General features: G+C 41.0%; 1 protein-coding gene and 1 long non-coding RNA gene across 5 annotated transcripts in view; one reads left to right on the top strand and one right to left on the bottom strand.

Moving 5' to 3' along the window:
- ccdc88c (coiled-coil domain containing 88C) overlaps window positions 1-23,124 on the bottom strand; it is a 113,442-nt gene that overhangs the window by 70,962 nt on the left and 19,356 nt on the right. For all 4 annotated transcript variants that reach the window (XM_061697127.1, XM_061697126.1, XM_061697129.1 and 1 more), the window contains one exon: window positions 8,901-8,970. In XM_061697127.1, the coding sequence (XP_061553111.1) occupies window positions 8,901-8,970 (70 nt within the window). Of the gene's footprint in view, window positions 1-8,900; window positions 8,971-23,124 lie in introns of those variants that run through there.
- Window positions 8,160-23,124, top strand: part of LOC133413145 (uncharacterized) — a 28,802-nt gene continuing 13,837 nt past the window's right edge. Inside the window, exons 1-3 of the long non-coding RNA XR_009769839.1 lie at window positions 8,160-8,212; window positions 8,603-8,691; window positions 16,191-16,272. This is a non-coding gene — a long non-coding RNA (uncharacterized LOC133413145). The remainder of the gene's footprint in view (window positions 8,213-8,602; window positions 8,692-16,190; window positions 16,273-23,124) is intronic.

The raw sequence follows: 23,124 nt of genomic DNA, 5'->3' as shown, positions 1-23,124 counted from the left end.
CTTTTGTTACCATTCGTATTATCCATCACTTCACTTTGTCATCAATGTTCCTCCTGCGGCCACGTCCAGGGAGGTTGGCGACAGTCCCGTGGATCTTAAATTTCTGAATAGTATGTGCAACTGTTGTCACAGGAACATTAACCTGGTTAGAGATAGACTTTGCCTTTAAGAGATAGCCTTTGCCTTTAAAGTGCTTGTCTATAAGTTTCTTTCTCATCTCCTGAGACAACTCTCTTTTTCTTCTGGTTCAGGTTTAGTGTAGTACATTCCATGTCACCAAACAGCACAGTGATTGCTTGAATTACCAAAGTTTTTATTTATGATTACTTTTGTCAGATTCAAGTATTTCTGTGACCACCGTGGGTTTTTCTTTCATTAACAGAGGGGTAACAAAAACGTTATCCACATGGGTCACTTTAACGCAATGCTACAACTAGGGATGTCCCGATCTTTTTTACTTCCGATCCGGGTTAGGGTTAGCCTTGAATTTTGGCCTATACCGATATCGGTCCGATATGTTAAAAAAGGCTTGATGAAGTGATATTACTCAAACAGTGAACAATAATCAGCAACAGTAAGTCAGAGAAAAACTGACCCATTTATTATTAACCAATGGGTTACAAAAAGTAACTTTAAAAATAAGCACATACTACAATTGAATAAAATAAAAAATTATATTAGGAAATCCTGAAAAATAACTTTAATAAAACCGGCAACAAAACATATATATGCATTGTAACAACCACTGCTTAACTTAAACATAACCATGTTCTACATTTGAATAGATTAAATAAGTAATACATTAGAAAACCATAAAAAATAATCTGAAATACTTTTAAAGTGCAAAATAATTCAAGTTCAATTCAGTTATTTTTTTTTACTGTCACTATATGATGGTAACAGCATTTGCTTTCTCCACGTGCAGGAATACAATTTTTAACTTCTTGATGAAACTGGGGTTTAGTTTTTTTGACAATCGCTGTTACTCCTGTGTACATCTTGGCCTCTGAGGTGCAGTGTGGTGCATGCAATGAGATACACACAGTATCAAAGAAAGTAGACATCACGATCGAATATAGCGATTTTTGTGAAATAAAAACAAAAGAAAGAAACAAAGTCTGTGATGTATTTGATTATATTCAATATGTGTAATTATTTTCTCATGTGATTTTGGTTTTACAGTGAATTTAAACTGCAGTGTCAATAAATGACTTTAAGCAAGCAACATTCTCCTTGCTACTATGTTAGCATCTTAGCAACCTGTTGTTGTGATCACGTGGGCTCTGTATGTCGCCCGGGTGCTGCTGGAGAAACATGCTGGAGCGGAGTATGGTATGGACTGCTTGTATAAGAGTGGTAAAATCTGAGATTTTAGATACGATCCGATACTTGTTTTTTTGCTGAGATTGGACCAATTTCCAATCTCAAAGATCGGATCAGGACACCCCTAGCTACAGCTTAAGTTTATAGCCTGACAACATGATAAAAGTAGCCTTTGTTATATTGTGTTCACTCTAACACAGTTGGTGGGTGTGTTGCATGTTTGAGTTTATTGTTAGCCAGTCAACAAACATTGCAAACAATTACAGTGGAGGAAATAATTATTTGATCCTTCACCGATTTTGTGAGTTCACCCATTGAAAAAGACATGAGTGGGCTATAATTTTAATGGTAGGTTTATGTTAACAATGAGTGACAGAATATCTAAAATAAAATCAAGAAAAATCACATTTAAAAAAATATAAAAATTATTTGCATTTCATCGAGTGAAATAAGTATTTGATCCCCTACCAACAATAAACAATTCTGGCTCCCACGGACTAGTCCTCTCAATTTAAGAAAGTACTCCTAATCTAAACCAGTTAGTTGTATGATGCACATCTATTTCAATGTGTTACCTGCATAAAGACACCTATCCACAGAATCAATCAATCAGACACCAACCTCTCCATCATGCAAAGACATTTCTAAGGACATCAGGGACAAGATTGTAGACCAGCACAGGGCTAGAATGCGCTACAAAACCACTGGCAAGCGGCTGGGTGAGTAGGAGACAACTGTTGGTGCAATAACTGGAAAATGGAATGAACATAAAATGACTGTCCATCTCCCTCGGTCTGGGGCTCCTGGTAGGATTTCACCTTGTAGTGTATCAATGATCATGAGAAAGGTTTGTCATCAGCCCAGAACTACATGCTGAGCTGCAAAATGTTACAGAACGTCTGTATTTTGTGAAGGAAATAACTGAACGGTAACTCCCTCCATCAATCCATTTTCTGTATCGCTTATCCTCACTAGGGTCGTGGGCGTGCTGGAGCCTATCCCAGCTATCTTAGGGCGAGAGGCAAGGTACACCGTGAACTGGTCACCAGCCAATCGCAGGGCACATATAAAAAAACAACAACCATTTTTACTCACATTCACACCCACGGGCAATTTAGAGTCTTCAATCAACCTACCACGCATGTTTTTCGGATGTGGAAGGAAACCGCAGTACCCAGAGAAAACCCCCGCAGGCACGAGTAGAACATGCAAATTCTACACAGGCGAGGCCAGGATTTGAACCCCAGTCTTCAGAACTGTGAGGCAGATGTGCTAACAAGTCGTCCACCGTGCCGCTTGAATGTTAACTCATTACGAACCAATTGTTCTGGGTATTGGGGGTGTGGGGGGAATTCAGCGTCCGACATTACCGGCCAATACGGCACTGTATCCGGCCACTGTGATTAAAGTTTCCTAAATGAACTCGATGAAATAAACAATCTATTGTTTAAAAAAAAGAGATAAATAAGCTGCTTGGGGGCATCCTATTTTATTACACCCCTAAGCCGCGGAGGCGAAAGTTCTCTTTGTGTCCGGTGACAACGCAATTATAAGTCACTAATCATCGCCTCCATGGTAGCGACGAAACTACCCTTCTTAACATGCTTCTTACAAGTATCGTTTACGTTATCACAAAGGGAGGGTGAGGAGTGGGTAGGAAAAGACGGAAAAGCCTGATGCTAATTGCTAAGCAATCGTGTCATGAAGTCGCAAAACACCGAAATAAGTGATTGGGTGATACAGTACACTTGTCACATAGGTCTGGCTGGAACCGCATTATTGCAGAGAGTAACCAAGTTTGAACAACAAAATACGTCAATTAATGCACATCTGGAGATATAAATGTAAAACAATTCACGGCCTGACAAAATGCCGTCTGAACCGGAAATGAATTAATACGTCACTGGAGACATCTGAGAACGGGGGCAGGTGAAAAGTATATTTTTATTAATAATATATAGTTGTCATATCAGAAGAGATCGCCTTTATAAGTCCCACAATGGGGAAATTTCCATCATTTCAGAACCAATAGTGGATATCGGACATATAAATATATAATATAAATAGCATGCAAGAGAAGACATCGATGCAAGTACATTCACAAAAGAGAAATCTAAACTCTTGTCCTTGCATAAACTATTCAATTCAATCTATCAGCAATATTATTTGTTTGTTTGAAAAATAGAGTGCTAAATTTGAATTGACTTTTGAGGTCTGATTAATCTGATTTAATAAATAGACTTGCTTTTTTTTCACCAAGTTTGAAAACAGAATTGGTAAATTAAACCAGTCACACAGACATTCTGACAATGGCATGTCGAAATCTCATATACTTTGATTCGGGCTGCAGCTGTGTCCGCCATTACAATAACAAATACTGAAGCCATAATTTATTAACGATTACGATTATAGAGTAATGATTTTGTTGGGCAATTGAACAGTATGCAGAATTATTTTTATCTTATTACATAACATACTGCAACTGTAGTGACTATGGCCCGGTTGTCATTGCAATCCCAAGAATTTATAAACTGTTGCATTCCTGCCTCCTGAACCTCAACCAGCCTGACTGTTTTCTCAAGACACAGGAAATGTGGTTTATATCATCTGACGCCATAAAGCTGGTTGCACAGCATTGGAGTGGGGGGGGGATTGACGACTGTTGAACAATGGAAGACGATGAACCCCCCCCCTCCCCAACCCCCCCATTGGTGGTTAGAGACAGTGTCTGTGGAGATTGAAATCCCACGTTTGTAACAAACAATCCCACAGGAATATTCTAAATGTATGCCTTGATGTCTCTTTCATAAATGTGTCAGTTTACGGGTTCGGCTACAAGACTTTGAGGACTGTCCTCTTGATTTGAAGCCAAACAGTACGAAATGACGTTGTATTGAACAATTAGTTGATTTGCCAAGACGAACGTTTAGACAATCATTCTATATGCTTGATCTATGAGTGAGGGTACAATGTTGGGAATATTTTGCATTAATATGTGATTTTTAAACCCATTTTTTATTAGCCAAATTGTAGACGACGTTCAAGTCGGTGGGCGTGGTGTTCTCCATTTCCCCTGTCCCTTAGACACGCCCCCATGGTATTTAACACTTGGCTTTCCCCCGTGTCTTCCTGGTCTCTTGGTTCTCTGTCCCTCCTGGCTAACATCCTCAGCTACGGGGTGGCTTTGACCAACCCCTCCTCACTCCTCCTTCCCGTTTATTTGTCCTTTTTTGCCACCATGTGCACGACCGGCCCCCGAACCATGACAGCCACCCATGTTTTTGGGATGTGGGAAGAAACCGGAGTACCCGGAGAAAACGCACGCAGGCCTGGGGAGAATATGCAAACTCCACGCAGGCGGGGCCGGGATTTGCACCCCAGTCCTCAGAACTGTGAGGCAGATGTGCTAACCAGTCGTCCACCGTCGCCCCATTAGTAATCTTGTACACCATAACAAAATTGAACACAATACGACGACCAGTTAGGGACTGATGGCTAAGTTTGGCTAAATGTTCGTTATACGAGTAAAAGCCTGGCAATCTATGTATAAATAAACATTGCAGTCTCTCTATTAATTCTATAGTACCATACCTCAGTTGCATATTCCAATCCAGGTATGAAAAAAACTTTATATAACTTCACTAAGAACTCAATGTTACGTCGGTGAAAATTGGCAAAAATAACCTGTAGAAAACCTCTCTTTGCAATTGGGAACAGTAGTGGGAAAATGGTAAATTTTCAGAAAAAGCTATCCACCAAGTCACAGACTTTATCATTACAAGTGACTGTGATGCCGCCTACTTGAAAATCCCTCTTTGGGTTAGCATAACCATAATGCACAACACAAAACACTTTTCGGCTGCTCCTTCCAACTGCTTATTTCTAGACCACTGATAAACTAACAGTCTAATAAATAAGACTGAATGAAATCACTGACCATCAAAATGACTAAACTAGCCATAAAGTTTGGCAATCATCTGCAAAGAGCTTAGCGCAAAGAAACTGCAATATTGACTATAAATCATTGATGAAGGTAAGAAAGGACTTCGGGTCAAGTACAGACACTTGAGGGACACCAGATGTGACCTCGATAAATTCAGAATTTTTATTTCCAATTGTCACAAATTGTTTGCGCCCATACAGGTATGCCTAAAACCGGTCAAGAAGTTCACCAGCAATACAATACGATGCAAGCGTATGCAGGAGTTCAACATAAGACACACTGTCAAATGCTTTACGAATATCAAAGTCAAATGCATCAAAACATGCACCACCATCAAACGCATTGCTCCATTCATTCAGCGTGCCTAGAAGCTGAGAATTTTTTTCTCCTACATTTGCAGAATCCGTGCTGGCCATTTGTTAATAGCTGATTATTCTCAAGGAAAGTTTTAAGGGCATCAGCAACAATAGATTCCAAAACTTTACTTGCTGCACAAAGTAACCTCACAGGACAATAATTTTCCAATTTTCGGTTGTAGGCCTTTTTTGGAGAACAGGTACTCGTTTAACAATTTTCCATAAACTAAGTACCTGAATACAGATTGAAGCGAAATATCATAAAAAGTGTGATATACTAAGATGGCAATCTTTTACTAAGACCCCAAATATAGGGCGTAAATTACATATTCACTCAGTCTAACACAGTGGCTTTCAAAGTGTGGTACAAGTACCACTAGTGGTACGCAGGTTCCCTCTGGCATGTAAATGAATCACTGCCTAACTTTTTTTTTAATTTTTTTTTTTTAACTTTTATGTTCAATGAATTTCATGTAATCTTTAGGAATTGGTTGTTTTTGAATATTTATTTAGGTAAAATGTGAAAATGTGTGTGTTTTTTATGTGAAACACATTTTAATTGAATCATTATTCAATTACAGATTTATATTTTCTTATATTTAAGCGCAGGGCTCATGTTTAAACTGCATGTTACAATGGCTTATAATAATATAAAATATACTTTTTAGGAATCAAAACTTAATCTACTTTTTGATGAACATTTACTTACCTATGGTATTGTGTTTTAGTTTTAACGTTGGTCATAATGGTGGTACTGTACTTAGAGAGCTCAGTATTATTTTTTTAGATGGTACAGCCAGGTGCAAAAAGTTTGAGAATCACTGCTCCAACAGATTGCATGCACTACAGCCTGTCACGATAATAACAATATGGACTTATCGGTCGATAAATAAAATGGAGACGATAGTTTTTCTGGACTCAATAAACTGTCATTGTTGCGGTGAGCCGGCGTGCAGATCACACAGTGATGTGGACAGAGGTGGACGGCTGTGTCATTAGCTGTTAGTGGGCTCGTGGAACGCCAGAGGACCGGTTAACTCTTCCTGGTAGTGTCTCCGTCCAATACTCCACAGGCTCGCCCCTTAGATTCACACAACAGAGACGCTTAGGGGAAAGCTAACTGTTTGTTGTGTTCTCTAGGCCGCAAGATAACGAGCTACCTCGCAAGTTAACGAGCTAGTCTGCGAGCTAACAAGCATTAACACAAACACAGGAACTTCAACTGTTTATTAAGCATAACCTCAGTGGCACACATTATTCAGCCTGTAGTTGACAACAATGAACGTCAACATATTTTTGATTGACAGGTGAAGGGCCCGTCTTCAGCTCACTAACCACACAGTAGCCGGGTTTACATGGAGACTTTTTTGTCATTCCAATTCAAACCCTTCCAATTGAAGACCTCTGATCAACTGTTTACATGTTACGTGATCTATTACGATCAGGTGTACACGTGCAATTCATTTAATCAGAAACGTGTGACAAGCGCACTTCGTCATTTATCAAAATGGAGGTCTGTCGTCTATTCAGCACAGGAAATGGGATTGTATTTATACGCTGATTTAAAAAAAAAAAAACGCTTGATAAAAACAACTTTATAAGTAGTTAAAAACAAGATCTCCGTCCCATACACGCGCCATCAGGAGCCACCATATTTACACTGTACGTAAACGATGACATCAACGTGCATTTAAGTCGAGGCGAAGCATGCGCAGACAGACCTTTTGCCGGCTCTATTTAGAATGGCGAAAATTTACTTCTGATCGCTTTGCCAAAAGGAATATTCCACCCCTGTGAACTCAAATGAAATTCCAATCGGATTCTGCCTGTTTATTCCAATTGAGGTGTTTATATGGAGCATTTTCATTAGGTTTGGGCTTCTAAACCGATTAGAATCGGAATAGAAGACTCCCTGTAAACCAGGTTAGTCTTGAAGCTCTTTATTCTTTATTTCAGACCCAGGGAGATCCATATCACAGAGTAAAGAAAAACAATTTAATAGAGAAACAAGAAAGGAAATTATAATAACAACAACAATATAATATTAACAACAATGCTGATTTCAAGCAACAAAATAAAATTAATCAACTATAAAGGGCGGGTCTTCTTTTTCATGATTTCAGAGGTATAAAAAACAACATTATCGTTTATAGCGATAGTTTTTGGGAAAGCATATTGTGTTTAAAAAATTGTTATTGTGACAGGCCAACGTGCACCGTTGATGTAAAGGTGGTCAAGAATGCTATATTTAAAAGAAGGTTTTGCTTTTCAGTTAGCACTGATGATTTTGACCAAGCAACATTTGGGAGACAATCGTAAGTGCAAAAGGAAGTTTGAAGTGAGGGAATTGGAAGTTTTAATGGCAGAAAAGGATATTACTGCATTGCAGAAAATATATATATCACTAGCACTTGCTGGTTAAGCTAGCAACCACATAAAAGCCATGTTTTGTTTTATTTGACTTGTCTAAGGGCCGATCTTGCATAACGTTGTGTTTAAACCCCCCCCCCCCCCCCCCCTCACCCAAAAAAAAAGATGGAAGATGTTAGCACCAGACAATTGTTGCAGTGTGAAAAGACCCAGAGGCAAGGTAATGCAGAGTTGAAACAAGATTTGGTATATATGACTGGCTCTACGTTAGCCCTTAGATAATTTAGAAGCTCCAAAATTGCATTTCTGAATAGTCAGTGTCGTGATAAGTTTTGTTTCTAGCATTTTAAAAATATTGACACAAGCAGAAAAGACCCTGTCTTCCCATTCTCATTTCGCCTGTGCCTCCTTGTCATAGTAAATGGTGGTACCACTTGCATAATATATCTCAAATACGTAACATTCTCCATTCAAGAATAATGTTGCCATTTAAGAGAGATCAAACTGAATGACCAAAAATTCATACTAGTTTTTAAAATGCCTGTATCATTAAAGAGGAAAAAGAAAGCTTTGTTCTAAATTCACACTTTGTGTTCTCCTGTCTTTTAAGTGATGGAAGGGACAATTCTCTGGAGAGTACTCTTACTGGAAGGCAATGTGTCTAGCGCCACCCTTTAAGTAAATGAAGGGCACCAAAAGGTACATCATTCATTTAGTTTACCTTCATGACATTTTACAATGGAAATGCAAAAATACATTCTGAACTAAAAGTAATCAAATTGTACAACTTAGTGGAACCAGTTTTAATGTAATATAAATATGTATAAAATCAATATCAACAACTGGGTGTATGATGATAGTATTAACCAGATAATGATGAGTGGAGTAAGTGAGAGTGTGTCCTTTACCTGATAAGGGATCCCTGGCAATGCAGAGAATGTTTGGGAGAGGCATCAAAATTAACTGCTGAAGGGTATCCTGCAACAGAGATTTGTGAAGAAAGTGAAGACAATATAGTTATTTAACAATTATGAGCAAGCTTCTGTGCAAAACAACAAAACAGTCACTATACAGTTATCGGAAAAGTATGTGAACCCTTTAAAATTACCTCCATTTCTGCATAAATTGGTCAATAAATATTATGCTCTGATCATCATCTAAGACACAACAATATAAAAACCCAGTTTCCTTAAACTACTACCAAACAAACTATTATATGTTTTCATGTTTTTATTGGACACACCATGTCAACATTCACAGCGCAGGGTAGAAAAACTATGAGAACCCCCTTGGCTAATGACTTCTCCAAGAGCAAATCATAGTCAGGAATCAGCCAAACAAGAGTCTAATTAATGTGATGAGAATGGAGGTGTTGGTTAAAGCTAGGCTTTACACGATCAGGATTTTTGGAGCCGATCACAGAGTTGAAAAAAAAAACGATAACCGATCACCGATCGGATCACAAGATGGAGCAATGTGTCTATTTAAATGACTTGTTCATTTACTGTATCTATGTGTGTACTGTATACTGAGCATCTTCAAAAGTATTCCCTATTCAAGTCATGTATTCTAATCATTCAGGTCAAACCAACATTACCACATGACAGAAGTAATCAGAATCAGAATCATCTTTATTTGCCAAGTATGTCCAAAACACACAAGGAATTTGTCTCCGGTATTTGGAGCCGCTCTAGTACAACAGACAGTCAATTTACAGAACACTTTGGAGACATAAAGACATTGACAAAAAACAATTGTGAAAAAAGATGCAGAGTCCTCTTGCACTTAGAGCAGTTCGAATGACTAATATTGCAGTAGTCCCATTGTGCAAAGGGCGCTGAGACTTCAAGGAGTGTATGCGGTTTAAAGTGACGAGTAGTGCGATCATCTGGGACAATGTTGGTTGTGCAAATGTTACAGATACTCCTCAATCAGTGTGCAAATGGAGCAGATGCTACTCTGGCATGAGTGGCCAGTATATGCAAATAGTGCAGCATGGCGAGACAACTACAGTGAGTGCACGAGTAATACATAATTGGCCCCACAGAAATGTGCTCAAGTCAAAAAATTGCCATCTTATTGTAATGGAATTATAGGTTAGGTGTTTAAGAAGTTGATCGCAAGAGGGAAGAAGCTGTTGGAATGTCTACTAGTTCTAGTTTGCATTGATCGGTAGCGCCTACCTGAGGGAAGGAGGTGGAAGAGCCGGTGACCGGGGTGCGGTCCTTGATGAGGCCGATTACAGTGGTGTCATCTGCAAACTTCAGGAGTTTGACAGTCGGGCTCGCTGAGGTGCAGTCGTTCGTGTAGCGAGAGAAGAGCAGCGGAGAGAGGACACAACCTTGGGGCGCCCCAGTGCTGATGCTGCGTGTGGATGAGGTGGCCTCCCCCAGCCTGACCTGCTGTGTCCTGTCCGTCAGAAAGCTGTAAATCCACTGGCAGATGGCAGGTGAGACGCTGAGCTGGAGAAGCTTGGTTGAAAGGAGTTCAGGGATGATGGTGTTGAACGCTGAGCTGACGTCCACGAACAGGATCCTCGCGTAGGTCCCTGCACTGTCGAGGTGTTCTAGGATGAAGTGCAGTCCCATGTTGACTGCATCATCCGCAGATCCGCTGTAGGCAAACTGCAGGGGACCTGTGACACTCTTGAGGTGGTCCAGCACGAGACGTTCAAAGGACTTCAGGACCACAGATGTCAAAGCGACAGGCCTGTAGTCATTCAGACCAGAGATTGCAGGTTTCTTGGGGACTGGAATGATGGTGGAGCGTTTGAAACAGGATGGAACTTCGCACATTTCCAAAGATCTGTTGAAGATCTGAGTGAAGACTGGAGCGAGCTGGTCCGCGCAGACTTTGAGGCAGGATGGGGACACATGGTCCGGGCCTGCCGCTTTGTTAATCTTCTGTTGTTTGAAGATTTCGTTGACTTGTTCGGCGAGCGTTAGCAATGCGGCATTCGTGTTAGCTTGAGGCGTGATATAGACTCCAGCCAGTATGAACGATGCAAACTCACGTGGCGAGTAGAATGGTTTACAGTTTAAGAATAGCGACTCCAATTGCGGGCTGCAGTGTGTGCTGAGCACCGTGACGTCCGTACACCATTTTTCGTTGATATGGAGGCATATCCCGCCGCCCTTTGTTTTCCCCAATGATTCCCCAATGATTCCATGTCGCGGTCCGCTCGATGAATGTTGACCCGATGGCGCATGACGGCGCCATCAGGTACAGCGTCGCAAAGCCAGGTCTCCGTGAAGCACATGGCCGCGGAACGTCCGAAGTCTTTACTGGTCTTTAACAGAAGATGAAGCTCGTCCATTTTGTTGGGTAGGGAGCGTACATTCGCGAGGTGGATTGACGGGAACGCCAATCTGTGTCCTCTCCTGAATGCCGGCTCGTTTCCCTCTGTGGCGCCGCTTCCGTCTCCATGCACCGAAAACCGCGGACGCCGCTCCGGTGAGTAACTCGGGGAAAAAACTGAGCGGATATTCGCAAGTTGGTGACAGAAAGTCCGGAGTAGCCTCCTTGATGGTTAGCTGGTCTCCTCTTGTGTAAGTGAGTCGTGTAAGGTCTCCAAAGACGGACGAAAAACACAAAAACAAAGACAATACTAGAGAGCGCGTTACCGAGGCGACCACACTGGTAGGCGCTAACTTACTGGGTGGGTGCTAATTTACTGTAATTACCGTAATATCCCATGTATAATGCACACCCATGTATAATACCCACCCCCAAAGTTGACCTCATGATTCTGGAAAACCCTTCAACCTATGTATAATGCATTTTTACAATGCTACACGAATCCTCAGATGTTGAGAATGTGTTAGGCTGTGACTGGAAGTGTGGGGGGAGGGGACACGCTTGGGGGCACACTTGAGGGCCCCGCTTGGAGGTAAGAAGGTTGTGGCGTTTATGTTGGGCAGGGGGACAAGACAAGTCTTGGACTTATTCTAAATATTTCTGGACATGTTTAAACATTTCACACATTCCGCACTTCCGGCTACAACAAGGGATGGTGTCACATCCGCCAACGTCACTTCCGATTTCCAGTCATGATTTCCGGCAACAATACAACTTCCGGGAACAACCGATGGCGTCACATCCGCTAACGTCACTTCTGGTTTCCAGGCTATATTCCCGGCAACAAACAATGACCTCACTTCCGGTCAGCTCTAGACAACAAACAATGACATCACTACCGACACACTTCCGGCAACGGGCGATGATGTCACATTTGGCACACGCCCGACAACAAACAATGATATCACTTCCGGTACACTTTGACACCAGGTGATGACGTCACTTCCTGTACACCTCCGGCCATCCATCATTTTGACATTTGCTGGATACTATTTATTTTATTTTTTTTTTACACCTTTCGGAGTTGCCCCTTCAGAGTCCTTGCCTTAACCCGATAGAGATACTGTGGCATGACCTCAAGAGAGCTGGTTCACACCAGAAATCCAAAGAATATTATTGAAATGAAACAGTTTTTGAAAAGTAATTCCCCCTGGCCGTTGTGCAGGTCTGATCTATTACTACAGGAAATGTTTGGTGGAGGTTTTTGCTGCCAAAGGAGGCTCAAACAGTTATTACATCCAAAGTTTCACATACTTTTTCCACCTGCACTCGGACGGTAACATGTTGTGTTAAGTAAAAACATGAAAACATATAATTGTTTGTGTGGTCTTAGTCTATGAAAAGTGACTTAGATGAAAATCAGGTCACATTTTATGCAGAAATACAGTTTCACAATGGTTTTCCTGCAACTGTATATCACTACATACACCACAACATTATGACAACTTGCACAATGCAGTAATGTCCACTACACATTCCAGAGGTCTTAATCACTTGTATCAATTCTGAAAAATGTTTAGTAGTGGGTTCTTTCTTATCAAAAAGAGATGTACCGGCAATTCTGCTCATGGTCGATCAAAATACATTTGCAGAAATCCAAATTGTTTGCCACCAGCTGACGAGGACCTATGTGTCTACATGTTCATGCTGCTCATGTGCAGTATTTGTGAGTGTGCAGGAAACACTGCTCCAACACTGAGTGAATGTGTGTGTAAGTGCGTGTGTCAGGAAATAAAAGGTCAGAATGGTGGACTGGAGCAAAATGCACCTTATTCGACTGGCCAACACTGTATTGTTCTGACTATTACAAATGTGCGTTAATGAAAGACACACATGTCATGACACATGCACTATGAAGGTTAAAACACTGAGGCACAGATACTGTGTCAAAACAGACTATTTATCTAACAAAGCACGTTGTCTTTAAACATGGTGGATTAAGGTAAAACAGGCATTCTGTATACATACAGTCTGGTTAGGTTAGAGGAGACATGCCCAAAGTCCGGCCCCCGGGCCAAATCCGTCCATATTTCCACTGGCCCGAAGCCTCTGTCATAAAACCAATAATATGTGACCCGGCAGTACAAAATACACGCGCAATTTTATATTTCACCACAGGATGGCAGTAAACTTGTGGTTGAACTCTCGCGGGGCCGTTTTGCGCATGATCTGTTTTTTGCCCATTTCTAAAATGGCAACTGGAAGTAAGAAAAGGAAAGTTGATAGCGAGGACCGACGTTTCCAGGACAAATGGAAGTCTGAATATTTTTTCACTGAGTTTAGAAACAACTGCGTCTGCCTAATTTGCTGTGTTCAAGGAGTTCAATATAAAGAGGCACAACCAGACGGAACATGCTAATTACAACAAGCTAATTGGGAACGAACGCAGTGAAAAATTGAAGCAACTGGAAGCTGGTTTACCGGCACAGCAACACTTTTTCACAAGAGCCAGTGAGTCGAATGAAAATACAACAAAGGCAAGCTATGAGGTGGCAACGCTGATTGCCAAGCACTGCAAACCTTTTACTGAGGGTGAATTTATGAAAGACTGTGTGATGAAAATGGTGGAGAACATTTGTCCTGAGAAAAAGCAACAGTTCGCCAATGTTTTCCTGGCTCGTAGCACTGTGTCACGAAGGATCGAAGAAGTTTCTTCTGATATTAAGAGACAGTTGGACGCAAAAGGAGTGGAGTTTGAATTTTTTTCGTTAGCCTGTGACGAAAGCACGGATGCATCCGACAGCGCTCAGTTACTGATTTTTCTTTAGCGGAGTGGACAGTGAAATGAACGTGCTTGAAGAGCTACTTGACCTCCAGAGCCTTAAGGACCAAACAAGAGGAAAAGATTTATTTGCTTCTGTTTGTTCCGCCGTAGATGACATAAAATTACAGTGGAAGAAAATCACGGGGATTATTACGGTTGGCGCACCTGCCATGGTTGGCGAGCACAGTGGATTATCAACCACAGTGTGTAACAAAGTAAGCGAAGAAGGAGGTAAAGCTATAAAACTCCATTGTATTATTCACCAACAAGTTCTATGTGCCAAACATCTGAAATATGATCACGTTATGAAACCGGTCATAAAGGCTATTAATTATATTGAGAAGCCAACTGTATTCACATATTAAAGCCTTTCGGACCAAGCTGCTACTTTTCATAACCCACCTGTCACAAACGCAGCCCAATACCACACATTTCCAATCTCTGCAAGAAATAATGACCTGTTTTCCAGCGCACAATATCAGTGCGCAAATGAGGAGGTATACCGCAAACATCTCATCTCAGACTGAGAAGTTTCAACAGCGTTTCAGGGATTTTGCAACTATTGAAAAGGAGATCACGCTTTTTTCTTCTCCCGTTTCCGTGGATCTGAGTGACGTTCCAGCCCACCTGCAGTTGGAGCTCATTGAGCTGCAGTGTGACACAGAGTGTCTCAGCCGGTACCAACAACTCCCTCGTCAACTTTTACCAGCAGCTGGATAAAGACAGGTTCCAAGAGATTCGTACATTTGCTAAGAAAATGTTGAGCTTGTTTGGCTCGATATACTTGTGTGAGAAGACATTCTCAGTCATGAACATGAATAAGAACCGCGTGAGGACAAGATTAAGTGACTCCCACCTGCGTGACATCTTGCGCATTAAAACCACCGCTTTTGAGCCAGACCTGCCCCATTTACTGCAGTAGAGATCTCAGTGTCACCCTTCACATTAATGCAAACATGTTGTTTGTTGATTCTGATGAATAAAGTTTGAGTCAAATTTCATAAAAACACTTTATTTTGCATTTCATTAATTTTTATTTTAACCTTCATTTCTCCAGGTCAGGCAGTTATCAGATCTACCTAGCAGCAGACAGCATAGTAAATCAAAGTAAAATAAAAATAAACACAAAAAAGCATTCCCCTCGTAGGTAGCATGTAAAATTAATGCTGGCCCGCATGACAATTTTTTTACGTCAATGTGGCCCCTGAGCCAAAATGTTTGGGCACCCCTGGGTTAGAGGAAAGACACTTGACATAATACACTGCTTATGTGGCTGTGTGTTTTGGGAGAATGGAAGTCACTGTCACCAGGTTAAGGTTATCTGGGAATAGCAGACAGAAAAAAACTCTAAATGCAGGTGCCGTAGTAAAAATAAATAATCACGGATGAAAAAAAAATATTATACGATGAGGAATTGTTTGGAAAGTATTATAAAGTCATTTATATTCTCATCCACTTACACCACTGTTTCAACTGAGACAAAGTGTGGTGAAGGCTCAGAGGTAGCACAATACTTTCAGGTACAATTTCACTGTCCTTAAGACTAGGAGGTAACTTGATCATCAAATCCCTCTCTTTACCTATACTGCAATGGTGTGAATAAAACATGTGAGCTGATCACCAGATGGCTTTGGAGGTTGAGCTCGAATTTAAGGTTAAACATTTTCAGAACTCACTTTTGCGCTTGGCATAAACTGCTCTCGTCAACCAGCACAACCTCAAATGATAGCAACTGTAACAGTCCCCATCTGATGTTTATGATGCTTATTTAAAAATAAAATGCAGTCATGTGACCATTTAATGAACTATCATTAACAATACGTGTATATTAAACCAAGGACAGCCAGAAGCAATGCATTTTCTAATTTCTAAAGAAATGTGACATTTTACAAAAGCAAAACCCTTTTTGAGGGTAATGTATTAAAATGATTTTATCAATTTCATTAACATGTGTGTTATGGCAAAATGACAAAATCTAGTCTTTTATTGTATTATCCCATAGTTTACGTCAATAGTTCTTTGTTCTTGTGTGACTTTTTAGCTTAATTGTTTCTTCCCTTCTGTCATCCTGTCTCAGTGGTTGGACCAACAACCCTTTGAATTTGGCCTATCACCTCAGGATCCAAACAGACCTGTTGTCCTCCAAACAAAGAATTACGGTAAAGAACATTTTAATTCCTTGGAAATTGCATCATTTCATATGGTGTACTTCAGGTCGTACCTGGAGGAAAGGAGTTATTTTGTAATCATTGGAAGTGTTCAATCTCATTGAATGGCAATGACCTATGGGGTCCCTCAAGGATTAGTTCTTGGACCCCTCCTGTTCAGCCTGCATATGCTATCCTTGGGTCAAAATTTTCAAAACTTTAATTTTGACTATCATAGCTATGCAGATGACACACAGCGATATCTAGCAGTGTCTCCAGATAACTGCAGTTCAATTGAGATGTGTCACTGTCTAAAACATAAATAACTGGGTGAGCCAAATATTTCTTCAATTAAAGCACAACAAAACTGAGATAATTGTTTTTGGCAATAAAGAAAAGAGGATTGCTGTTAGTAAATACCTGGTGTCACTCTCTTTAAAAACTAAAGACTAAGTCCGAAACCTTGGTGTACTGATACATTCTATAACTTGGCCTGGGGCCTAAGACAATGTGACCGAAGAATGACCTGAAATATAGGACGGTTATTTTCAATTTTTCAAGGTTTTGAGAAATGCTCTCGCTGGTAGACATTTGGTCTGGAAAAATAATTAAAATGCATTAATTGATGATGGAAAATTTAAAATAAAGTAAGGTTCATTATTTTGAGCAAAATCAAAATCCTGGTTAAACTCATGGTTAATTCCATTGATATGAATAACTGAAATGTGAAAAGTAAAATGTTAACTACTTACTGTGAATGTTGAGAATATCAGTTTTATGAAAATGCACACTTTGCAGCACTAAGTTCAAAACCATGATTTATTTGCACTCACAGAGTTAACAGTTTTGTTTCAATGTTTCTTTCAAATGCTGTCAAATGACAGCATTTGAAATTTATAGAGCACCTTTTATACAACCCCAATTCCAATGAAGTTGGGACGTTGTGTTAATGTGGCATTGTCTTGCTGAAATAAGCAGGGGCATCCATGAAAAAGACATTGCTTGGATGGCAGCATATGTTTCTCCAAAACCTGTATGTGACTTTCTGCATTAATAGTGCCTTCACAGATGTGTAAGTTACCCATGCCATTGGCACTAACAAAGCCCCATACCATCACAGGTGCTGGCTTTTGAACTTTGCGTCCATAACAGTCCGGAGGGATCATTTTCTCTTTGGTCCGTAGGACACGACGTCCACAATTTCCAAAAACAATTTGAAATGTGGACTCGTAAGACCACAGAACACTTTTCCACTTTGTATCAGTCCATCTTAGATGAGCTCGGGCCCAGAGAAGCCGGCGGCGTTTCTGGGTGTTGATAAATGGCTTTTGCATTGCATAGTAGAGTTTCAAGTTGCACTTACGGATGTAGCGCCGAACTGTATTTACTGACATTGGTTTTCTGAGGTGTTCCTGAGCCCATGTGGTGATATCCTTTACACATTGATGTCGGTTTTTGATGCAGTGCCGCCTGAGGGATCGAACGTCACGGCCATTCAATGTTGGTTTTCGGCCTTGCCGCTTACATGCAGTGATTTCTCCAGATTCTCTGAACCTTTTAATGATATTATGGATCGCAGGTGATGAAATCCCTAAATTACTTACAATAGTAATTGAGGAACATTGTCCTTAAACTGTTCGACTATTTTCTCACATATCCGTTCAGAAAGAGGTGAACCTCGACCCATCTTTGCTTGTGAATGATATACCCAATCATGGCACCCATCTGTTCCCAGTTAGCCTGTTCACCTGTGGGATGTTCCAAACAGGTGTTTGATGACCATTCCTCAACTTTCTCAGTCTTTTTTGTCACCTGTCCCAGCTTTTTTGGAACGTGTTGCAGCCATTAAATTCTCAGTTAATGATTATTTGCTAAAAAGAATAAAGTTTGTCAGTTTGAACATTAAATATCTTATCTTTGTAGTGTATTCAATTAAATATAGGTTGATTTGCAAATCATTGTATTCTGTTTTTATTTATCTTTAACACAACATCCCAACTTAATTGGAATTGGGGTTACACATTAAAAATGTAACACCAAGTGCTTTACAGAAATAAAAATGACAAAAAAGCTTTAAAGGTATTTAAGACTGAAGACAAAAGACTATCTGACTGACGACGTGTGTTCAACTTATGGACGAAAACGACTTGGTGTGAGTGGCTGTGTGGTCCACTGATTACTGATGTGTTGGTGTGTGTAAGTTCATGTACGTGTACTGTGTTTGAGAGAAGAATACTGGAATCTTAGCCAAGTGTTTGATGCATTGTTTGGTTGTTCGCTGTGGATACTGTATGCATCTGTGTGCGTGTTATTACTTATGTAACGCGTTATGAGCTGTTGCTGCAGTGGAAAAAATAAGTTGTGGAAGATTCTTCTTTTTTATTTAGGATTGGTGATTAACTAGATATTTTGTTTTTATGAAGTAGTGAGAATGAGGCCTAGAGACCTGAAAGGGAGTAGCTTACTGATGACAAGACATATTCCATTAGGCTAGGATATCTCAACGTTTACACAAACTAATAATATTGATTGAATTAAGTTATTAGCTGGGGATAATTATCAGTGTGCATTCAAAGTTAAAGATAGTAGAATTTCAAACAATTTCAACATAAACAGATACTTAATGCTTAAAAGGATTGTTATATGCTGCAAACTCCAGTCATGACTTTGCACGGCTGTGTGTTTTTTTATGTTGCACTGTCTGTGTTTTTATGCGCAGCTGTGTGTTTTTATGTGAACATTTCTCTGACGGCGCAAACTTCAGCGCGATAAGCGTACATCTGACGTGTGCCCTGCAGTCCTGCTCACTCTTGGGCTTCCTGGTTTATCCACGCCCTTTGTTCAGTTTGTGGACGAGCGTCATGGCAACATGACTTCAGTCTTGCTTCAGCGTCATGGCGACCTCCTTCACCCAGTGGGGTACTTCTTTTGTCAACTTGATCCAGTGGCACGGCACCTTCCTGCGTGCCTTTCACGGTGGCCGCCTGTGAACAGGCTGTTCTCGTCGTGTGGTATTCTCCACTAACTTTGTGCGTTCCTCACTGTGTAAATTCTATCTTACAGCAGCAAAGCTCATTTCACCTGTCTGCTATGCGTTGGGCCTCCCCCATGTGACAGTTCAGAGTTGCAATCCTAGCGGAAGGTAAATCTGTCACAATCTACACGGACCCTCGTTATGCCTTCGGGGTGGTTCATGACTTGGGCGTCGTCTGGCATCATCGCATCTTTTTGAAATCTGACGGTAAACCTATTCTTCACCATGATGAGGTTGTCCCTCTCCTCAACGCCATACTACTCCCTTCTGTTAAAATGTACAGCACACACCAACATGTCTGACCCTGTCTCTTAAGGGAATGCACGTCAGATGCCGCAGCCAAGGCTGCATCGCTCTTATCTCCTCCATCTTTCCATCTCCCCTCTCTCACCCCGTCCCTCGCATTCTGCCCCTCTTCTTCTCACTGACCTTCACTCACTGTCTACTCCCACTGAATGCACTTTTTGACGACAGTGTGGTGCATCTTTTGTGGATGGTGTTTGGATGGGCGCAAATGGTAAGCTACATCTCTCTCATCGTCTGTTTTTGTTTTTTGTTATGCATAATTGGCACATGGGATAGACCTTGTGTCTAGAGAGGGGATTTTGTTGTAGAATTGACACCCTTTGAAGGCAAAAGTTATGATAAACATGTTTTTTAAATGTATTTAAGTATTTCCGGCAAAACATTGCATCTACATCCATGGTGGCAAAAGCGCTATTGACTGAAATTACTCCCAGATGGGGAATTCCTAAAAAACTTTCCTCCCATAAAGGCACACACTTCGTAAATGACGTGATGACCCCGCTATCAGATAGGTTACAATTGTGCGTCCTAGGCACAATTTGTCTCCCTTTGAGATCCTCTTTGCAGGGCCTCCAAATGTCGGACTGAATCCTCCAGGCTTGCCGATGGAGACATATCTTTGCGAAGACAACACGATCAGGCACTGCACGTCTTTGACTAATTTGCTCTTCTCAGCACTGCCCAGAGCGGCTGATGGACCCCTGCACAGTATCAGACCTGGGACTTTGTGTTAATAAAGAACTTCCAGCGAAAGATGTGGAGAATTCAGCGCTGGCTTGGGCCCTTTCAAGTCCTCTTGGTCGCTCACATGGCTGTGAAAGTTGCTGAAAAAGCTACGTGGGTTCATGCGTCACACTGCAAAACGGTTCCAGTGCCTCGGTCCCAACTCCTCCACCTTCTGCAACGGGTGGTCAGAAAGCCCGCCCTGATAAAGCTGAATACTGACCGCGGCCGGGAGGAGGTTCGACGTGGCTGAATAGTCTCTATAGACGATTAACCTTTAGTAGACAGTTTTAGCTACAATCAGTGCTCGTAACTGACTACATATTGATCGGTTATAGAGGAGCAGAAGATCGACCAGTCATCTGTTGTCTGAACTGACGCGCACAGTTGCATAACTAGGCAGAAGAAGATGATGACTTCTCCCGGGGGTTTCAAACCCCTCTCTGTGCTTTAGCATTACTTGCCATAATTACTGTGTTATGTTACTGCGTCTTGATGCTCCCACTTTGACAGGTGACACTATTTCGTACCTCGTGAGATGTGACAATCATGATGAGCTTCTTTGGTTGTATGCGATTGCCACTGCCTCTACTAATTTCACCTCCTATAGTATAAATGTTTGGTTTCTTTGCGCCCTTCTTGTGGCACGTTCTCAAAATCACTGGACCTGCTATGTTTGTTCTTTCATGCCGCATGTTGCCGCAAATCCACGTTGTACCTTCTACCACATCCTAATTGGTCATCACACTTCATTCGATTTCTTTATTATTCCACAGTACCTTAACCAAACCGTCCTTGAGGTTCTTGTTTCTCGCTGGTTAACTGGACTCGGTTGGCAGGCTTGGCTACACTGTATTGCACTTGTTTTCTGTGTCGCACTTCTTGTGCTTGGTTGGCTCTGCGTTTGTCCAGTATATGTGTGTGGCCCCCACTGACCGTGTAACACACTCCTCTGCTACTTGTGACCGATGTTTTCCTGACCTGTTTCCTCATGCTGACTGTTTGGATGACGTGACTGACCCGGACTCGGATTCTTCTGTCTCGGTTTTTTGGTTTTTTTTTTTTTTTTCTAGATTGACTTACAACCTGGTTATGAAGGATTTTCTTAACCCTACATTATGTTGTGAAACTCTGGATTTTTTTTATGTTGTTTGTTTAATACATGTTATCGCTATCATATCATTTTTACTTATTTTTCATTTTGTTTGATTGATGATCAAAAGAGGATTTGTTATGACAAAATGACAAAATATAGTCTATATACTCTTTCATTGTTAAAATTACAAAAGGCAAGATTGTTTCCGGATTTAATTTCCAAAACATGTGACATGCATGATAGTACAAAACCCAATTCCAAGGATGCTGGGACGTAGTGTAAAACGTAAATGAAAACAGAATATGATTCGCAAATCCTCTTCAACCTGAAATTTAAATGAATACACTACAAAGACAAGATATTTAATGTTCAAAGTGATGAACATTATTGTTTTGGGGGAAATTTTCTCTAATTTTGAAGTTGCTGCCTGCAAAACAATCCAAAAAATTCTGAGACAGGGGCAAAAAAAGACTGGGAGAATTGAGGAATGCTAAAAAAAAAAACTGTTTGGAATATTTCACAGGTGAACTAGTTAATTGAAAACAGGTGAGTGTCATGATTGGGTATTAAATGAGCATCCCCGAAAGATTCAGCTGTTCACAAGCAAGGATGGGGCGAGGTTCACTACTTTGTGCGTTTGCAAGTAGTCCAACATTTGAAGTGCTCATTCTATGTTTTTAAAATAAAAATAAATTTGAACAAAGATGGCGACCACAATAACTAAGATAAATGTTGTAGTCGTATGATGCAACAATGACCTATTTACCAACACAAACACCCCCCCACACACACACACGCACACACACAAATCCATGCGCCACTAACACTGGGTTTATATATCTAATCCGAGATCAATATTATGATGGCAACCACCAGGAGATCTGACGTCAACAAAGCCGCTAAGGTTCTCCATTTTCACAATACTTTGACAACATTCCCCAGAATTTATGTGAAGAACATGCAAGCGGTCTGTTTCGGAAGGACCTGGATTATTCATTCATTCATCTTCCATTCCGCTTATCTTCAATAAGGTCGCGAGCCTATCCCAGCAATCTTCGGGCGAGAGACACCCTGAACTGCTCGCCAGCCAATCGCACATGTAAAGAAACAACCATTTGCGCACACATTCACACCTAAGGGCAATTTAGAGTCCTCAATCAACCCACCATGCATGTTTTGGGATGTGGGGGGAAACCAGAGTGCCCAGAGAAAACCCACGCAGGCACGGGGAGAACATGCAAACTCCACATAGCCGGGGCCGGGATTTGAACCCCTCAGAACTGTGAGGCAGATGTGCTAACCAGTCGTCCACCGTGCCTCGATTATATTCTTTGCAAAAGAAGAGAAATCACTTGGGGTGTCCCAATCTGATCTTTGAGATCGGAAATCGGTCCGATATCGGCAAAAATATGAGGATTGGACTGGATCTAAAATATCTGACTTTACCACTCTTATACAAGCAGTCCATTCCATGTTCTGCTCCAGCACTTCTATCCAGCAGCACCCAGACTCCATGCAAAGCATGCAACAATAGTTTGCTAAGGTGCTAACATAGTAAGTGAATGTTGTTTGCTTAAAGTCGTTTATTAACACTCCAGTTGAAGTTCATTGTAAAACTAAAGCGATAACAAAAGCTTTACACCTATTGAATGTTCAAATACATTGCAGACTAAGCTCAAAGCTAACACACAATGAATGAAAAACA

This window comes from Phycodurus eques, chromosome 14, assembly GCF_024500275.1.
Source record: "Phycodurus eques isolate BA_2022a chromosome 14, UOR_Pequ_1.1, whole genome shotgun sequence".
Lineage (NCBI taxonomy): Eukaryota > Metazoa > Chordata > Actinopteri > Syngnathiformes > Syngnathidae > Phycodurus > Phycodurus eques.
This window is presented reverse-complemented; position numbering and strand designations above follow the sequence as displayed.